At 38.3% G+C, this 18133-nt stretch overlaps 1 protein-coding gene across 1 annotated transcript in view; it reads right to left on the reverse strand.

Annotated features, from left to right (window-relative positions):
* Nucleotides 1–18133, reverse strand: part of CCDC175 (coiled-coil domain containing 175) — a 68649-nt gene that overhangs the window by 37305 nt on the left and 13211 nt on the right. Inside the window, exons 6-10 of the mRNA XM_059182228.1 lie at nucleotides 17593–17715; nucleotides 13821–13930; nucleotides 9906–9987; nucleotides 4672–4808; nucleotides 2577–2687 (exon numbers count right to left, since the gene is read on the reverse strand). Coding sequence (XP_059038211.1) covers nucleotides 2577–2687; nucleotides 4672–4808; nucleotides 9906–9987; nucleotides 13821–13930; nucleotides 17593–17715 — 563 coding nt within the window. The remainder of the gene's footprint in view (nucleotides 1–2576; nucleotides 2688–4671; nucleotides 4809–9905; nucleotides 9988–13820; nucleotides 13931–17592; nucleotides 17716–18133) is intronic.

An 18133-nucleotide genomic window follows, 5' to 3' on the forward strand; every position in this document is an offset into this window, starting at 1 on the left:
ACTCTTCTGACCAACATGGACTTGCTGCAGACAGAGGACATTGAGGGAAGTAATAATGGTGACATGGGACAGGTGAAGGTCAACAAACTGGTGAGGAACTTTGGATTCTAGACTGAGTCCTAATTTTTTTTTTTAATTTTTTATTTTTTATAAACATATATTTTTTATAAACATATATTTTTATCCCCAGGTCTGTGAATCACCAGGTTTACACACTTCACAGCACTCACCAAATCACATACCCTCCCCAATGTCCATAATCCCACCCCCTTCTCCCCAACCCCCTCCCCCCGGCAACCCTCAGTTTGTTTTGTGAGATTAAGAGTCACTTATGGTTTGTCTCCCTCCCAATCCCATCTTGTTTCATTTATTCTTCTACCCATTTAAGCCTCCATGTTGCATCACCACTTCCTCATATCAGGGAGATCATATGATAGTTGTCTTTCTCTGCTTGACTTATTTCGCTAAGCATGATACGCTCTAGTTCCATCCACGTTGTTGCAAATGGCAAGATTTCATTTCTTTTGATGGCTGCATAGTATTCCATTGTGTATATATACCACATCTTCTTGATCCATTCATCTGTTGATGGACATCTAGGTTCTTTCCATATGACCCAGCAATTGCACTATTGGGTATTTACCCTAAAGATACAAATGTAGTGATCCAAAGGGACACATGCACCCGAATGTTTATAGCAGCAATGTCCACAATAGACTGAGTCCTAATTTGATGCAACATATAATTGAGAAAGCCTATATTGATTTTTGTACTAGGGGTAAGTAGCAATTGAGGATGGAAGATTTTCTTGTGAATCTGAGATGATAGAAGATGAATGAAGAGTCTAACACAAGTTTTAGAAGACTCGATTATTTTTATTCCCTTTTTTCCTATTGAGTGCTTCAGACATAGAAAAATAAAATATGACTTTGTCTTTTGAAAAATAGAAATATTCATAACTGAAACAGAATAGGTAATGCTGTGAAACTAGAAACAACTGTGTTCCGTCCTTTTTCTCCATTTGAATCATAGTCTGGGCTCTTGATTTCCTACCTCAATAAATTTATTATCCTCCCTGGAACTGCAAGTTTCTTCACAATGTGCCCCAACCTCAGTGATTTTATTTACTTATATATTTGGTTTAATTCACTGAGAAGTTGAACTAGTTTAAAATAACACAATAGTAATACACAAAGTCCTAAGTGGAAGAAGTTATTGGGTCACAAATTTGGCTCTGAGCTTCTTGGTGCCCAGAGCAATGATGGCACAACAACCAGTTATGGAATCTCTATTAATCATGTGGAAAATAGGAGCCCTACTCTATCTAATTCTGTTTTCCTGCTCTTTCACAGTGAAGAGTTCATAGTTTCCCGTCTGAAACCAACACATGAAACAGATGTTTAAGTATGTTGTTTAACAGCATAAGGACAAGCAATCCACACATCCTGCATGTTCTAGATTTCTGTTGGTACAGGTCAAATTCAATCACCGCTATCTTAGTACTATAAGCTAGTTGCTCCACTGCCCTGTATTCAAATAACAAAATGTATTCAAATTATAAAAATGAAAAAATATATAACCCCTTTGATCCAGTAATTCAACTTTAAAGGACTTTATTATAAAGAAATAGTTGTACAGGTGGGAAGAGATATACATGTTAAAGTATATCTTTATGTGATATGAACTTTGAATAGTGCTTGTAATATAGAAAACACACACACACACACATATACACAAAGAAAACACAAAAACAAAGTCCATCAGGAGGGGACTGGTTAAATAACACAACATAATCTGTAAAAGAATGATTATATAGTTGAAGAAAGAATGAGGAATGAGGTCACACATAGAGAATTTTGTATTCTTCTGAAATAGTTTTAAAATCAGAAAAGTGTAAAAACTAATACAAACATTCCCCTATACCCTTTACCAAGTTCTCCAAATGTTATCATTTACCATATTTATCGTTTCTCCCAGATAAATTTTTTCCAGATTTTTATTGGGCTACAACTGAAGCATAACATTGTGTAAGTTACCCAAATGTAAGTGGAAAAATTCTAGTTTCAGAAAAGGACAATCCCATTTCTAGATGTACAAACATACTCCTATATGGAAAGCATATATAGCAAACTGTTAACAGTGAGATCTTGGGGGAAGGGTAGGGAGATTAGGGTAACTTTTACTCCTCTAAGCTAAACATTTCTATATTTGAATTTTAAAATCAGGTGCAAGCATTATTTTTTCAACCAGAAAAATTAAAGGGATTTAGAGTGGCAGAAATGAATACCATAGGGGGGCCAGTGTTGTGACAATGTTCAGGCACATTCTTGTTACTGGAGTGTTAATGGGTCCATTTCTCATGTCCTTGTATGGACATGTAGCTTTTATGGAACTTAGGACCTGCCTAACCTTTCAATGATAGGTTCGATGATAATGACACTTCTAGAGTGTAAAACAGAGACAGTGAATTATAAGTCTCCTTTTCTATAAGATATCAGAGGTTGTCAGCTCTGTTGTTATCGTATGTTAAAAAATAAATGCAGAGAAGACGAAGACGAAAAGTTTCAAAGGCCTACCGATGAAGATCATGGAGCGTGACAAGTCCTTCTTCCATATTTTTGATGTCTACTTTTCTTTGTGATAGGAAGTTTTCTTTCTGAGAAATGAATACCAGTTGTTTCTGATTCCTACCATGAAAAAAAAACCCAGAGTTATCCTATGTGGAAGGGTGAAATCATCATCTTCACTCCTCAGCAAGGGAGGATACAGAGTCACAAATAAGAATGTAAGAAAATAAGCTGGGAAGTTCAGCTCATAAACTATTAACTGAACAAATGAGTAAAAATAGAAACAGAATCTTTTTGCTAGTCGTGGCTAAATCTAAACTTCTAAAAATCCCCAAGCCATGGGAAGAGCGTTAATTAATTATTAATTAATAAACCACAAGAAGGATACTATAGACTCCATCCCTCTGAGTGGGGATGTCCTTTGTAATGCATTTATCAATTCTACCATGTTCTTTTGTGAAGAGTGAAGGAACCAGTCATAACAACTTTAAATTTTGGGTTTACCTTTTTCTAGCAGTGTGACCTCAGGAAGAAACTCTGCCTGTGGATGAGCCTCAGTTTCCCCCTTCATAAAATAGGGCCTACAAATGCTCACCATGTGTCAGGATTAAATGCGATGAAAAGGGTGCAAGCCAGTGTGTAGCATGGCACCCACGAGGCATTCTATACAGAGTGGTTATATTTTGTCTCCCATTTGCAGAGAGAATAATGGGAAGCATACAGTTTTGTTCAATGTCAGTTTTTTCCAGACATTGATAGGGGCATTTCTGTAACAGAAATTGTTCTGTTTCTGTGTCTCATCTTCAAAACTGCTATGGATGCAACTATGTCCCCCACAGATTCATATGGTGAAGCCCTAACACCCAGGGTGATGGTATTTGAAGATGGGGCTTTTGCGAAGAGATCAGGTCACCTGATTAGATGAGGTCATGATGGGGCGGAGGCCCTCATAGGAAGAGACGCCAGAGAGCTTGTCCTCATCCTCTCTCTACTGTGTAAAAACGCAGTGAGAAGGCAGCCATGTGCAAGCCAGGAAAAAGGGCTCTTATCAGAACCTGACCATGCAGGCACCCTGATCTTGGACACCCAGCCTCTGGAATGGAGAAATCGATTTCTGTTGTTGAAACCGCCCAGAGTGTGGGGTTCAGTTAGGGCAGCCCCAGTTGAAGACAAAAACCAGGAATGACAGTAAATGTTTAAGTGTTACAATTGTTTCTCACCAGCACAATTTATGAATAAAACTGATAACAGTATTGCTCTGGGGGAAATTTTTGCCTAAAGAACTCCTAACAACAGATTCTCAGTACCCGTTCAAATTGGAGCAGATATAATGATCGCAAAACTGCCTGCAGCTCCAATACCCCACGGTTTTCACGTCAGTGCTCCCGGACACTGTAATTACGCGCCCCAGTAATCTCACATCACCTGTGGTGATGGATTATTGCTTAAAGAATTCATGCTTGCAAGATGTTGTTCTGTATTCATTAAGAAACTATTGGTGAATGCCCACTATCTACTGAGCCATGTTTAAGGGGATATAGGTTTCAGAAGGATCATTCTGGTGGAAGGGAGGACAACGAGAGAAGGGGGAAAAGCTGCAAGTAGGGAGAGCTTTGGAGGGACAAACTAGAGAATGGACTTGGAGAAGAAAATGGGGTATATCTGAGACACTTCGGGGACGTGGCATTGACTAACCTTGGTGCTTGAATGGAGTCCAACAGGTAGTAAAAGATAGGAATTTCCTTGAATAATTTCCCAGTCTCAGTGACCAAAGCTTTCTCTGAGATAGGGAATAGAGGTACAGAGCCAGTTTCTGATGAAGGTGGATCTCACAGTTTCTCTAGACAGTCTCATAGGATCAGCAGGATTTTTTTTGGGGGGGGGGCTGATTTAGAAGTAAATATAATGCACACGGTACTTATGGATCTGATCTGACCCAAAGGAGGAAAGCATTACACAGTGCATAGAGAGGCAGATTAGGAGTGTGCTTATGTGTTTGAAAACTAGGAGAAGCTGAAGTGGAGAGTCACCATTCTGTGGCCAGGGAGGGCACCCCATAACTATGGCATGCTGATTCATTTACGGATCATGGATAGAAACATACTCTTCGTAAATTTTCTGTTTCTGCATATAAAGTTTATCCTCCTCGCTTAAGACAATCTTATATTGTCTGATAAGAGTCTGAAATTTCTCCCGTAGATCCTTGTTCTGTAAACGATTTTTGTGTAGTTGCTCAGCGATCTAGGAAAAAAAAACAACAACAACAAAGCAATTGAAGTAGAGGACGTGCTTCACATTTCCTTGGAGGGGCATCAGTCATGCAGGCAACTCCACAGCACTAGGCAAATTACCTTGCACACAGTAAGTATGCCATAAATTTACTGAGTGATGTAATTCCATAACCAATATGCAATTACACACCTTGGGGCCTCTCCTATAAATTATGACAAAAATGTAGAAAGGTAGTAAACACGATGGAAAAACCATGGAATAATAATTCATATTGAAATAAGAACCAGGATTAATAAACTGAGATCATCTGGCAGGATCTGTACATCCTACACTTGGGAAAAGAAAATATAACATCAACACTAGCTCTGCCTCAAAACCTCTTGGATGAGAAACTATGGCTGCCTCTTGTTAAATACTTCTATTCAAGGACAAAAATAGTGCTCATTAGTGAACTTTGTACTTAACTTTGTACTTAAGATGTTTCTATTGAATTACTTCAAATGAGGTAAGAAAGTCAGGTTTAGTAAGAGTCCTGGGCTGAGTAGTTCAAAATAACCTTCTGGCTGAGGACTACTAAAATAGCTGCATGAAAAAAAATATATATATTAGAAGTGCTGGAGAACAAACAAGATAATGAGGAATTCTACAAGAAACTGAGAATCCAGAGTAGTCAATCTAGCACTGAAAACTCCTTTCACTCTGAGGACATTTACTGACATGGAAGAAGACACTTGGGGGAATTTCACTTTCTTACTTGACAAGAGGGGCAAAAATCAACACGTACAGCTCCCCCAGGTGTTGAGTCTGAGAAACCTTCTACCACTTCAGTCTGGGATCCCAAAAAGCTTCACATCCTGAAGAAGGGGAAGTTGGAAGCTAGTAAGACATGGTCCAGCCTGATTTTGTTCACCAGGACATGTCAAGTTGCATTAAAGTGGCTGGAGATGAGTCATGCCCCAGCCATCTGATGGGAATAAATGGAAGTCTGTTTCTGAGGAAGATACGATCATCCTAAACTTCAGATTGTTTCTACATTTCTTTTATTCGAATACAATGTTTGGTGTACAGTTTTCCACCAGGAACAGAAGGAAGTAAGATGGCATGAACAAAGATTGGCAGAAACAACAGACTGCAGAAAACAAATCTACAAAAACATCCGCTACTGAATGGAATTAGACACTGAACTATATAAGTACTGTGCTTACTATAATCAAAGAAATATTAGAAATACTTGAAAGTTACAGCAAGGAATTAGACATGGTGAAGAATGACAAAGCAGATTTGAAAATTACCAATGAAAAAATGCAATAGCCAAAAATAAGAGCCAAAATAAGGCCATTCTGCCCAGAATACAGCAGGGGGAGACAAAAGGCAGAAAATACAGGAAAGGGTAAAATACAGAGAGAAAAACGTGTATTAGTAGAAATAACTGTACACACACAATGTACATACCTACATATGATCAGAGTCTCAGAAGAAGTGGAAAAAGAATGAAATATGTGAACAGATAATGACTAAGAATTTTGCAGAACTTATAAAATACAGTAATTCATGACTTTAAGAAGCCCAATGAATCCCACACAGGAGAAATAAAAAAAGAATACGTGGACATCTCATAGTGAAACCAAATATGTCAAAGGAAACAAAGAAGACCTCAGGTAAATGAGGCACACCAAGTTCATGGGTCAGAAGACTCGATATTGTAAAAATGTAACGTTATGTCACATTACATTAATATTGGTTTAAAATATTAACAAACATGGGATGCTTGGGTGGCTCAGTTGGTTAAATGGCTGCCTTCAGCTCGGGTCATGATCCCAGCATCCTGGGATCGAGTCCCACATGGGGATCCTTGCTTGGCGGGGAGCCTGCTTCTCCCTCTGCCTCTGCCTGCCACTCTGTCTGCCTGTGCTCGCTCTCGCTTCTCTCTCTATGACAAATAAGTAAAATCTTAAAAAAATATATTAACAAATATGACCCAACCTGATCTATAGATATAATGCAACTCCAGTCAAAATGTAAACAGGTTCTTTGGCAGAACTTGACAGACTGATAGAAATTCAAAGGGCCAAGAATAGATGCAATCTTGAAAAACAAAGTTGGATTTATACTAGTAACTATAAAGGCTTATGTTAAAGCTGCTAATTAAGAAAGTCTGGTTTTAATGTGAGGAGAGACAAATCCAAAGGAACATAATAGAGAGTCTACAGATCTACATACATATTTACGATCTACATATAATTTATGACAAACATGCCATTACAATATAGTAACAGGCAAAGACTTATTTTCATTAAATGGTGCTAATTAACTGGACAACCTTATGGAAAAACATAAATCTTGACCATCCTCTCACAGTGTACACATGCACACACACAGACTCCAGATGCCTTGTAGTCAGTCCTAAATGTGAAAAGTCAAACAAGAAAGCTTCTAGAAGATCATGGGAGAAGAATTTCTTCATGACATAGGACTTAAAAAACAAAAAGGAGTAGGTTGATAAACTGGACTTCATTATAACTAATAAATTACATCCATCAAAAGATAGATCTGTACATAAAGTCTGTACATTTACAGTATATATACTTTTCGGTATCTGTGTGAAATTTTATAATAAGAAAATTAAAAATAAAGTTAGCATAGAATTTCAGGTCTTCACTGAGCTTGCTTATTACACCTCATGAGAATTAAGACTGTCTGCCACCAAGAGTCCAGTGGAAATAATGAATGGGTCAGAGCCCCGATTCCTTTGAAGCAGTCACTAACTTGTACTCACGGAGTTTGGCTGAAGGCTATGGATTAAGGGGAAACCCTTCTGCATTTGCCCCTACGAGCAAGTAAGCCATGCCGGTACAGGGATCCCAGGTTTCCAGACAGCTGGGGGGCTACAAACTATGGAGCTATTATCTGAACCTGCCTTGTAGCTCCTCCAATAGGAAATAAATAGAAAGGAAAAAGAAATCCTTTGCCCAGAGAATGAAAGACAACTTTAAAAACCAACCAACCAACCAACCAACCAACCTTGTCTAGTTTCTGTCTTTCAGCATCTTCACAACTAAAAGAATCAGAGTAGGTCTAACCTGGAGAAAAGCCATCCCTAATGCTACTAACTCATAACCAAAAGTGGAAAGAATTTAATTAGCTCAAATCATTCTGGAAGAGATCTGCCTACAATGTTTTATGTTCTATTTGTCATGTAGTAACATATTATGAGATATTACTTAATTAGCCAAGACCCTTTTGTTGGACTTTAACTGTATCTTCCCCCTAATTTTTCAACTATCACAATGAATGCTCTACTAAGAACCTTGTGGATAAAATTTGGTTTACACCCATGATTATGTACTTAGGATATTTCTTTTAACCTAAGATTTAAAGTGTCCAGAGATTTCTCTCAGGGCCTAATCTGACTCAAACACTTCATGACATTATTAAGTGTAGTATAGGTTGCTAGACTTTATAGGTACCACACAACAGTAAGGAGGTTCCTTTTTTTTTTTTTTTTTTAAATAATTCACATGAAAATATCCATTGGTCTGGATATTTCTAATGTAAAATAACCACAACCACATGACAAGTTACCAAATGATTCATTTTCGCACAGATAGCATTTGCTCTTTCATATATTTAAAATACTTTGGGATAAAGTAGTTTTGGGAGGGGATAGAAATATTTAAATCAATTACTGTCAATGACCAGGACTATTATTAATTCATGAAAAATCTACTTTGAGAAAATTACACATTTTTCAAATATGTTTAAAATATTAAACAAAAATGAATTACAACCTAAAAGTCCTAATTTCCATCTTCCTATCTGGAACATTCATGGAACATTCTCCAGAACTCAATCACAAGAGGAAAGTTGGAAAGAACTCAAATATATGGAGACTAAATACATGGAGATTAAAGAGCATTCTTCTAAAGAATGAATGGGTCAACCAGGAAATTAAAGAAGAATTGAAAAAAATCCATGGAAACAATTGATAATGAAAACACAGTGGTTCAAAATCTGTAGGACAGAGCAAAGGCAGTCCTGAGAGGAAAATATATAAGTGATACAAGCCTTTCTCAAGAAACAAGAAAGGTCTCAAATACACAACCTAGCTCTACACCTAAAGGAGCTGGAGAAAGAACAACAAAAAAAGCCTAAACCCAGCAGGAGAAGAGAAATAATAAAGATCAGAGCAGAAATCAATGAAATAGAAACCAAAAAAACAAATAGAACAAATCAATGAAACTAGGAGCTGGTTCTTTGAAAGAACCAATTAATAAGATTGGTTAATTAATAAGGTTGATTACCCCCTGGCCAAACTTATCAAAAAGAAAAGAGAAAGGACCCAAATAAATAAAATCATGAATGAAAGAGGAGAGATCACAACCAACACCAAAGAAATGCAAACAATTATAAGAACATTAAGAACTATACGCCAGAAAATTTGACAATCTGGAAAAAATGGATGCATTCCTAGAGACATATAAACTACCACAACTGAACCAGGAAGAAATAGAAAACCTGAACAGACCCATAACCAGTAAGGAGATTGAAGCAGTCATCAAAAATCTCCCAAGAAACAAGAGCCCAGGGCCAGACAGCTTCCCAGGGGAATTCTACCAAACAATTAAAGAAGAATTAATTCCTATTCTCCTGAAACTGTTCCAAAAAATAGAAATGGAAGGAAAACTTCCAAACTCATTTTATGAGGCCAGCATTACCTTGATCCCAAAACCAGACAAGGATCCCATCAAAAAAGAGAATTATAGACCAATATCCTTGATGAACACAGATGTGAAAATTATCACCAAAATACTAGCCAATAGGATCCAACAGTACATTAAAAGGATTATTCACCACGACCAAGTGGGATTTATTCCAGGGCTGCAAGGTTGGTTCAACATCCACAAATCAATGTGATACAATACATCAATAAAAGAACAAGAACCATATTATACTCTCAATAGATGCTGGAAAAGCATTTGACAAAGTATAGCATCCCTTCCTGATCAAAATTCTTCACAGTGTAGGGATAGAGGGTACATACCTCAATATCATTTAAAAAAAAAAAAAAGAATTACAACCTAAAAGTCCTAATTTCCATCTTCCTACCTGTTTTATCTTCTGCAAGAATTCCTCTTTTTCAATACCAGATGAACCTTCCAGTGTTTCTTTTGTATTCACAAAAAATTGTCTATGATCAAAGGAAGCCAAACAGATTCATATTAGGGCATTTTTTCCAGCAAAGCCACAATTATTTATGATACCAGAAACTTACAGCCCCCATCTTCCTATACAACACATTTATTGATATGTTCATTAAAATAAGCAAAATATTTTACTTTTGATGAAGTAATATGTTCTGTCTTTATTAAGAAACAATTATCAGACACTTGTACTCTGCAGGTGTTATAAGTATTATAGTTCAAAGTTGTTACCCTCATGGAAATTACACTCTAGTGAAGTATTGAGAATATAAGCAACTTATCAAAGCAATAATAATAATAAATTTCAGATAGTGTTAAGTGCTTTAAAGAATACAAAGTAGAGTGAAGGACAGAGAAATCCTGAGAATCAGAATGCTTTCAGACAGGTGGTAAGGGAGGGCCTCTTGAGATGACTTGTGAAGGACCTGAATGATGAGAAGGGGCCAGATAGGTGAAATCTGAAGAGAGTTTTTCACGTAGAAGGTACAGCCAGAGATAATATTCTGAGGCAGGAGCAAGTTTTGCATATTTGACGAGGAGAGGATTATGAGAAGGATAGAGAGGTAGACAGAGACTAGATCACGTAGGGGCTTGAGGACAAAGTACAAGTTCAGAGAAAACCGGGGGAGGATTATTTTCTTTTTAAGCAGAGGAGAGACTTGAACTGATTTCCATCTTGTAAAGATGACTATGGCTACTTTAGTGGAGAAAGACAACAGTACAGGAAGACAGACAATGCAGAAGGCTATAACAATGGTCCACAAGGGAGAATCGTAGCTCAGACTAACATTGTAGTGGTGGAGGCAGTAAGAAACTGTTGGATTCAGGATATATTCTGAAGATAAAGGCAACAACACACCTTGGGATTTGGCTGGCATCTGAGTTGGGTTAGGTTAGCTGGTTAGTTGGGTTAGGGTTAGGTAGTGAGGAAAACAGGAATGGTGGATGATTCCTAGGTTTTCCCTGGAGTAACTAGGTAAATGGATGGAAGGCTGAAGGAAGAGCTGTTTCAGTGAGGTGGGAAATTAAGAGTTCTGCTTAGGGCATGTTATGTTTGTGATATCTAACAAATATCCTCCTACTGGAGAGGTCAATTAAGCTGTAGAGTCTATGCATTTGCTCCTCAGTGCTGGATATATAAATTTGGGAGTTACTGGGATACAGAGGGTATATAAAGCCATAAGACTGGATGTATGGAGGGTGAGAGTAGAAAAGGGCCAAGAACTCCAAAATTCAGAGCCAGAAAGAAGAATTAGAACCGTTAAGGATCCTGAGAAGGAGCAGTGTAGTGAGTGACATAAAGGACTATAATGTTTGGGAGGCCACAAGAAGGAAATATTTCAAGAAGGTGTTAGTGTGGGGGGTGTGGGGGGCTCAGTCAGTTAAGCCTCTGCCTTCGGCTCAGGTTATGGTCCTGGGGTCCTGGGATCGAGCCCCAAATTGGGCTCCCTGCTCAGCAGGAAATCTGCTTCTCCCTCTCTCGCTGTACTCGCTTGCTGTCTCTCAAGTAAATAAATAACACCTTAAAAAAGAAGAAGAAGAAGAAGAAGAAGGTAGAAGTGTGTCAAATTCCATTAAGAATTCAAGAGCTTTAAGGAAGAGTCTAGATCATTACAGTTTGGCAGGATGGAAGTCACTGGCAATCACGACATCTGAAATAATTCCAACACTTTAAAGAGAGTATCTCTATTTTTCACAGCCTCTTGCACTGCAAAGGCAAGTATGTACTCTGGGTCACAGATGACGTGTCACTTATAGACAAGATTTAGCTTCCAATCCCCCACTTCCTAAGTGCTGAAAACCAGCTGAATGGCAAAGAAAGACCATACCCATTTAGAAAGGTAGGCACTGGATTTGCCTTTATGCTGCCAACACATCATGTTGGACATCAATAATAATGAACAACATTTAGACTATCGATGTCTCCTGTGGACTTGTGGTTAACTTGGGTTACTCTTAACTGTCCCCATACAGACGGCTGAGTGACTTTTGTTTTTCCTTCAATATTTGGACCTCAGAATATGTAACAAGCTTGCAAATTAAAGATTTCATGGAGGAAAAATTAAAGCTTGTAGATTAATAGGAAGACGAATTTGTGCAAATTATTTTAGTTTCTTGTATAATTTTCTCTTAAAAGAATATTATAGACTATTACAAAACAATACTGGTTTGACTCTTCGAATCTACCAAGCAAGATTTATGTGCCTTTTCCCACCTCCATAGACAGAGAAAATGAACTAAAGGAGAAAAACAAAATGAATGCAAGAATTTTCTTTTAATTTGCTTGGTAGTAAAGAGGGAAAAGTAGTTTTATTAATAACCTAAAACTTCAGTCACCAAATTAATCAAGTGTACTTTTCTTTAGGGAGATTCCATATGAATGAAAACTCTTGGAATTGAAAAAAAATATATGATGTGCCATTAAAAATAGATCAGTGAGGGGCAGCTGGGTGGCTCAGTCAGTTGAGTGTCTGCCTTTGGCTCAGGACATGACCAGGTCATGAGTCCTGGGATCAAGCCACATCAGGCACCCTGCTCAGCAGGAAGTCTGCTTCTCCTTCTCCCGCTGCTGCTCCCCTGCCTATGCTTTCTCTCTCAAATAAATAAAATCTTAAAAAACATGGATCAACGAATCCTCATTTCTTTATTAAATATATTTAAAACAAATTAGCTAACATGAAGACTGCTTATAAATAAAACTTCATCAGTGTAACAAGGTTTTTAATCATAACTCTTAGAAGTAAGAGCTAGTCTGTATCTTCCTCCATGATTATTTGCTAGTTTTTCTTTAAAATACGTATGAACTAAAACGATTGAATCACTTTCAGAGAAAGAGATTTTTTTTATTCTGAGTTTAATTGTAGTATTACTTGAGCTTTTATACTTATTAATCTGGTACTGAGTATAAGGATTATTGCTTATTTTATGGCTAGATGTTGGTAAAACAGCATTTTTTGTGCCATTGCTGTTTTAGAAGATATAATTTTAATTACAATACATGTGATCCTAGTGGGAATAAGCCATACTATAATCAGATTCCACATGGGATCCATGTACTTGCCTTCTGGGGAATCTACCCAAGTCCAAAATCTGTCTTTTAAACCATCAGGAGAACCCAGGGGTAGGCCTGGAAGGCACATTTATACTATAAGACCCCACCTTCCTCATCAGAGCTGGGCCAAACACCTTCTGAGGAGAAATCTGAGCATTCTCCTGGGAGAAGTCTGCAGGTCCATCTCCAAAGACAGGTGGACCTGTGACAGGTAAACTCAGAGGGTTTCGAATGGCCATGCTGAGCCGTAGGCTCACCAATGACAGGACACTGCATGTAGGTAAAGACAGAATAAAACACGGAAGCAGGGACTATGCACATTGGGGTGAACAGATTTCCTCAAGTTCATGGTCCCAGTAGCATGGGTCAAAGTTTTTGCCCTGAAACTTCCTTGTATTTTCTCAGTAAGCTCTGTAAGTCCCCCCTGACTAAGAACAACTGTCATAGCCAGGGTAGGTGAGTCTTACAGGAGGTCCCGCCAATGCCTTCCCCTGGGAGCATATTTGTATGTAGGGAGTCAGGAACTGAAGTGAGAATAATTCATTCCAAAGAGTCCCTGCCTTTTCCCTAATGACTGCCTCATCCCCCAACTTTTTTTTTCCTCTTGTTCATCTGAAAGACTGGTTAATTTCCAAATGAAGAGGTGGTTTTATAAAGTGATCACAAAATTCAGTAAATTAAGAGAATATAGTTTTCATCTAATACAAAAGAATTTTTTTTAAAAAAATGAAAGAAATGCTTCGTTAAAAAATAAAGTATCAAACTTACATTTTAGCCTCCAGTATCTTACAGGATTTCTTCATTTCTTCGACCTCGTGTTCCCAATGTCTTATTGATTCTTGTAGTCGTGCTATCTCTAAATTGTGATCACTAAGAACCTATTGAAAATTCAATAAAATGATGGCACTCAATTTTTACCAAATGATTCAGGACAGTGTTTGATTCACTAAATACTCATGTAACACCCATTCAACTTTTACACTGGGGGTATCCTTTAGCTAAAATAAAAAACAATTATTAAAATAGTTTCTTCATAAAACAAACCTGGGCAGAAATAATCCTGAAATCATCAGGAAAAAACCAACATTTTGGAGAGAGCCCAACCAATACAGCAGTGAGAATGTGAAAATTATAAAAACAACTTTCAAAATAATGAATTCATTTTGACTACCTTTAAAAAAATCCAAACAAATCTCCATTTTCATAACCATCGTCAAAATATTCTATGATATTAGAATGAGGATTACAAAAAAAGTAAAAACAAATTACTTTGAGAAATATGCTTATACTGAAGAGAATTTTTCCTAATATTTAATCAGTATTTCAGAAATGCTACAGTTGGGTACTGTGATAAAATGTCAGCATGATTTAAAAGGATGAAGTTTGAACAGAGAAAATTCATAATGAAACATTTTTACAATGCAGTTTTGGAATAAAGAAAAGGGAAGGCAGGGGCACATGCGTAGCTCAGTCAGTTAAGCATCTAACTCTTAATTTCATCTCAAGCATTGATCTCAGGGTGAGGAGTTCAAGCCCTATGTTGGGCTCCAAGGCCAGTGTGGAGCCTACTCAAAAAAAAAAAAAAAAAAAAAGGAAAATGAAAAAGGGGAGGCAAACATCTATAGAGCCTTGGTCTGCATTTCAGCTGTAGAGGAGAATGGAGGGGAGAGAGAGCTGATCAGACAAGTTCCCCTCCTCCCCAGTGTGCAGTGTCCACAGGCCAATTGGGTAATGCCATCTCACCCTGACCATCAGTGTGGACTCAGAAACACCTGTGGGGGAGCACAGAGGGGCTCCCATTCTTAGCAGGTGAGACAGGTGGCCGAAAGCTCCCCACCAGCTGTTTCTGATGAGGGAGCAGGAGGCTGGCTGAGGACAAAGCAAGAGCTGGCGCCTTGCACCCCCCCTCATCCGCTCCCCTCCATATGTGTAGCATTCCTCAGGCACCCCTGACTGCCATAAAATGATAAATAGTTAACTTGCTGAGATCGCAATCCTGCAAGACAGGAGTCTCCCTTGGTTTGCAAATGTCCTTGAGATTACAACAAAGAAGTTACCTTATCAATAGCCCAATTTCCAAAGACACAGAACTCAGTTCCTCAAGCCTAATGTCACCCTCCCCTCCATAAAAAAAACTGAAGGAGGTGGAAGTAGAAGGAAAAGTAAATAAAGTTAAATTTCTTCTAAACCTAAATCTCATTAACAAGGATGCTTGATAGCAGGAATGTAACCTTCCACCAGACTTCCAATTGTCTTTACTTGATAGCAACTAAGCCTTCAATATCCTGATAGTATTCTTTGCCCCAATAGCCCTTCTGGACACCCCTTTGTCCTCACCTACCCAACTCCTGTGTATATAACCAACCACTCCTCACAACCCGGGGCAGCAGCTCTTCCTGCCCACGGGCTCTGTCCCCGTGCTTTAATAAATCGCCATTTTGCACCAACGACGTCTTAAGAATTCTTTCTTTAGTCGTCGGCTCCGAACCTCCTCACCCCACCGAACCTGACTTAGGTTCTGGGACTTCATCATTTCTTCCTCTAACGTATCCACATGCCTCCACTACTGGGTCATAACTAGTTTCAGAGTCGACAAGGGTCTGTCATCCTATAACCGCTCTCAACATGAGCACAATGTTTAAAGGATCAGGGGCTGTATGCTGAGGACCCGTGAAGTCCCACATCAGGCCCACCTTGCCCTCTGTCCTCCCTGCCCTGGACGTGGGAGCCATCTTGAGAATCACACACGATTGGCCTTTTCTGGCAACATCACCTCAGCGTGACTGAGCTACAGAGTTGTTGAAACCACGGGCAGCCCATGAAGGTTAACCTGAGAGTCCTTGCTGTCTCAATCCAGAGCCAAAATGGGTTTTCTGATCTCAGTGGGTAACAACCCGAACACCCACCCTGACCAAATATAAAACACTCAGCTAACAGCCTTATTGGCAGGACCTCATTTGAGCTCCAGCCCTTTGAAGTAGGCAATGTTATTACCCCATTTTACATGTGAGGAAACTTCAGGTTGGTAAAATTACAGATTTAAACCCCAGGTCTCTGTGATAGTCAAGTTTGTGTTTGAAATGCTGTTCTCCATTGGTAAGGTCGGTCGGGGTGGGCAGGTTAGCTTGGGGGAGGTGGAGAGGACACTGGAGCTGAGTTCATCCTTGTCACCTTCCAGCCTTACAGAATGGTCCTAGAGATCTTTGGAGTACAGGTTAAGGAATATATACTGTGTCTTCCCAAGCTGGGTGGGTGGAGTTCCTTAAGATTTATGAAGCCCAAACCAGAGACAGGAGCTTGGGCCTGCAGATGAAGTCTATGTGGTGTAACCTCTGCGTTCTTTGAGCCTCGCCTCGCTCATGCTTCTCTATCTACTATTAAAAAACAAATAAAAATATTTTCAAAGGCAGATATTGGGGAGAAATTTTTATTCTATTTATGTTCTATAAATTGGATATCATAATAGACACACTGTAACTATGACAATCAGAACCACCCTATAAAAAGTATAATGGAATTAATTGAGTATTCTGATAAGAAGTATGGTGTTTCTGGTAAGAAATGTGATGGCTGTGGCCCCATATAGTTTTACCAGTAGCTCTCAGTACAGACAGAATACGCCAAAGACTCATTAATTCAACTCATTGTGATAGAGGATTGGTAGGCGGTTCTGTTTTAATTAACACAGAAGGGATATTATCACTTACTTCCCCCATTAAATCACCTTCATAAGCTTCCATTTTCTTTAAAATAATGATAATGGCCATGAAATATTTAGGAGTGCTGGCTTTCAATGACTGCTATCAATTTGAAAAAATAGAAGAGCAAAACACCAAAGAATGTTCTAACTCAGACAAATAGTCTCCTTTTCATATCAATGCTTCTGTGGCCAATGTATATGAAGAGACTAAACTGTTTTATTATCGTACATGCAGAAGTGAGGAATTTGCCTGTGGTTATTCATTTGGGGATGTACAATAAAGCAATTTCACAGAGATGTGACATATGGTTCTGTATGTATTTGGTCAGTTCTGAGTGCATTTTAAAAAATTCATTTTTAGGATGCCTGGGTGGCTCAGTCAGTTAAGTGTCTGCCCTCAGCTCAGGTCATGATCCCAGGGTCCTGGGATTGAGTCCCACATCAGGCTTCCTGCTCAGTGGGGAGTCTACTTCTGCCTCTGTCTTTGTCCCTCACCCCCACTTGTCCTCTCTCTCTCCTCTCTCTCAAATAAATAAATAAAATCTTTTTAAAAATTCATTTTTAAAATATTTTGGTCTGTCAAATGCAATTTGAACCTAAGGCATTCCAAACTTCCTTCCTCGGACCATAATCCCGAAGAAGAAAGCACAGTTGCATTACAACACTTTAAAGAAAATGTCAGAAAATGTTAACATGTCAAAAACATCCTCTTGGAATGGCGTGAAGATGACTTAAAATTAACTCCCTTTAAAAAAGTACCTGCTATTGGTTATATTTAACACAGTGTATATCTAGGTGCCCTGGACAGGCTTGAAAAAAACATAGCTTATTATTTCTTACCACTGTGCTGGTCGTAACTCTTTCTTTCATTTTTGACTCTTGAAGTTTTAATGTATCCAATTCTTTCCTCTTTTTATAAGTCTCCACTCTCTTAAATTCACAGGATTTTCTGCATCTCTCGATCTGTAGTGATAAAAATGATAAACCATTCAAAACACTTGAGAACAAAGTTTAGGGAATGTTTTCATTTTGTTAATCTAATTCAGACTCAGTCTAAGTATACCATTGCTCATCCGTCAACAACAACAGAAACACACCCCATCTCCCCAAAAAGGGTTTGTTTTGCAACATCACAGGAAAAATAGTGAACTATAAGGAATAAACTATAATTATAAATGTTGAAATAGTAAATTCATAAGAGCAATAAAACAATGATCTTTAATAGCAAATTCTAAAAGCAAACGGCCATGGTAGCAATCTACTAGTAAAACATCATAGCAATGGCCACCAGATTTACAGTGTGCTAATAAGATCAGGAAAATCAAAGAAAAAAAATGATAAATGATCTGGAAATCTAAATCCCCCCCCCCCTTATTTAATG

This window comes from Mustela lutreola, chromosome 7 (assembly GCF_030435805.1).
Source record: "Mustela lutreola isolate mMusLut2 chromosome 7, mMusLut2.pri, whole genome shotgun sequence".
NCBI classification, from domain to species: domain Eukaryota; kingdom Metazoa; phylum Chordata; class Mammalia; order Carnivora; family Mustelidae; genus Mustela; species Mustela lutreola.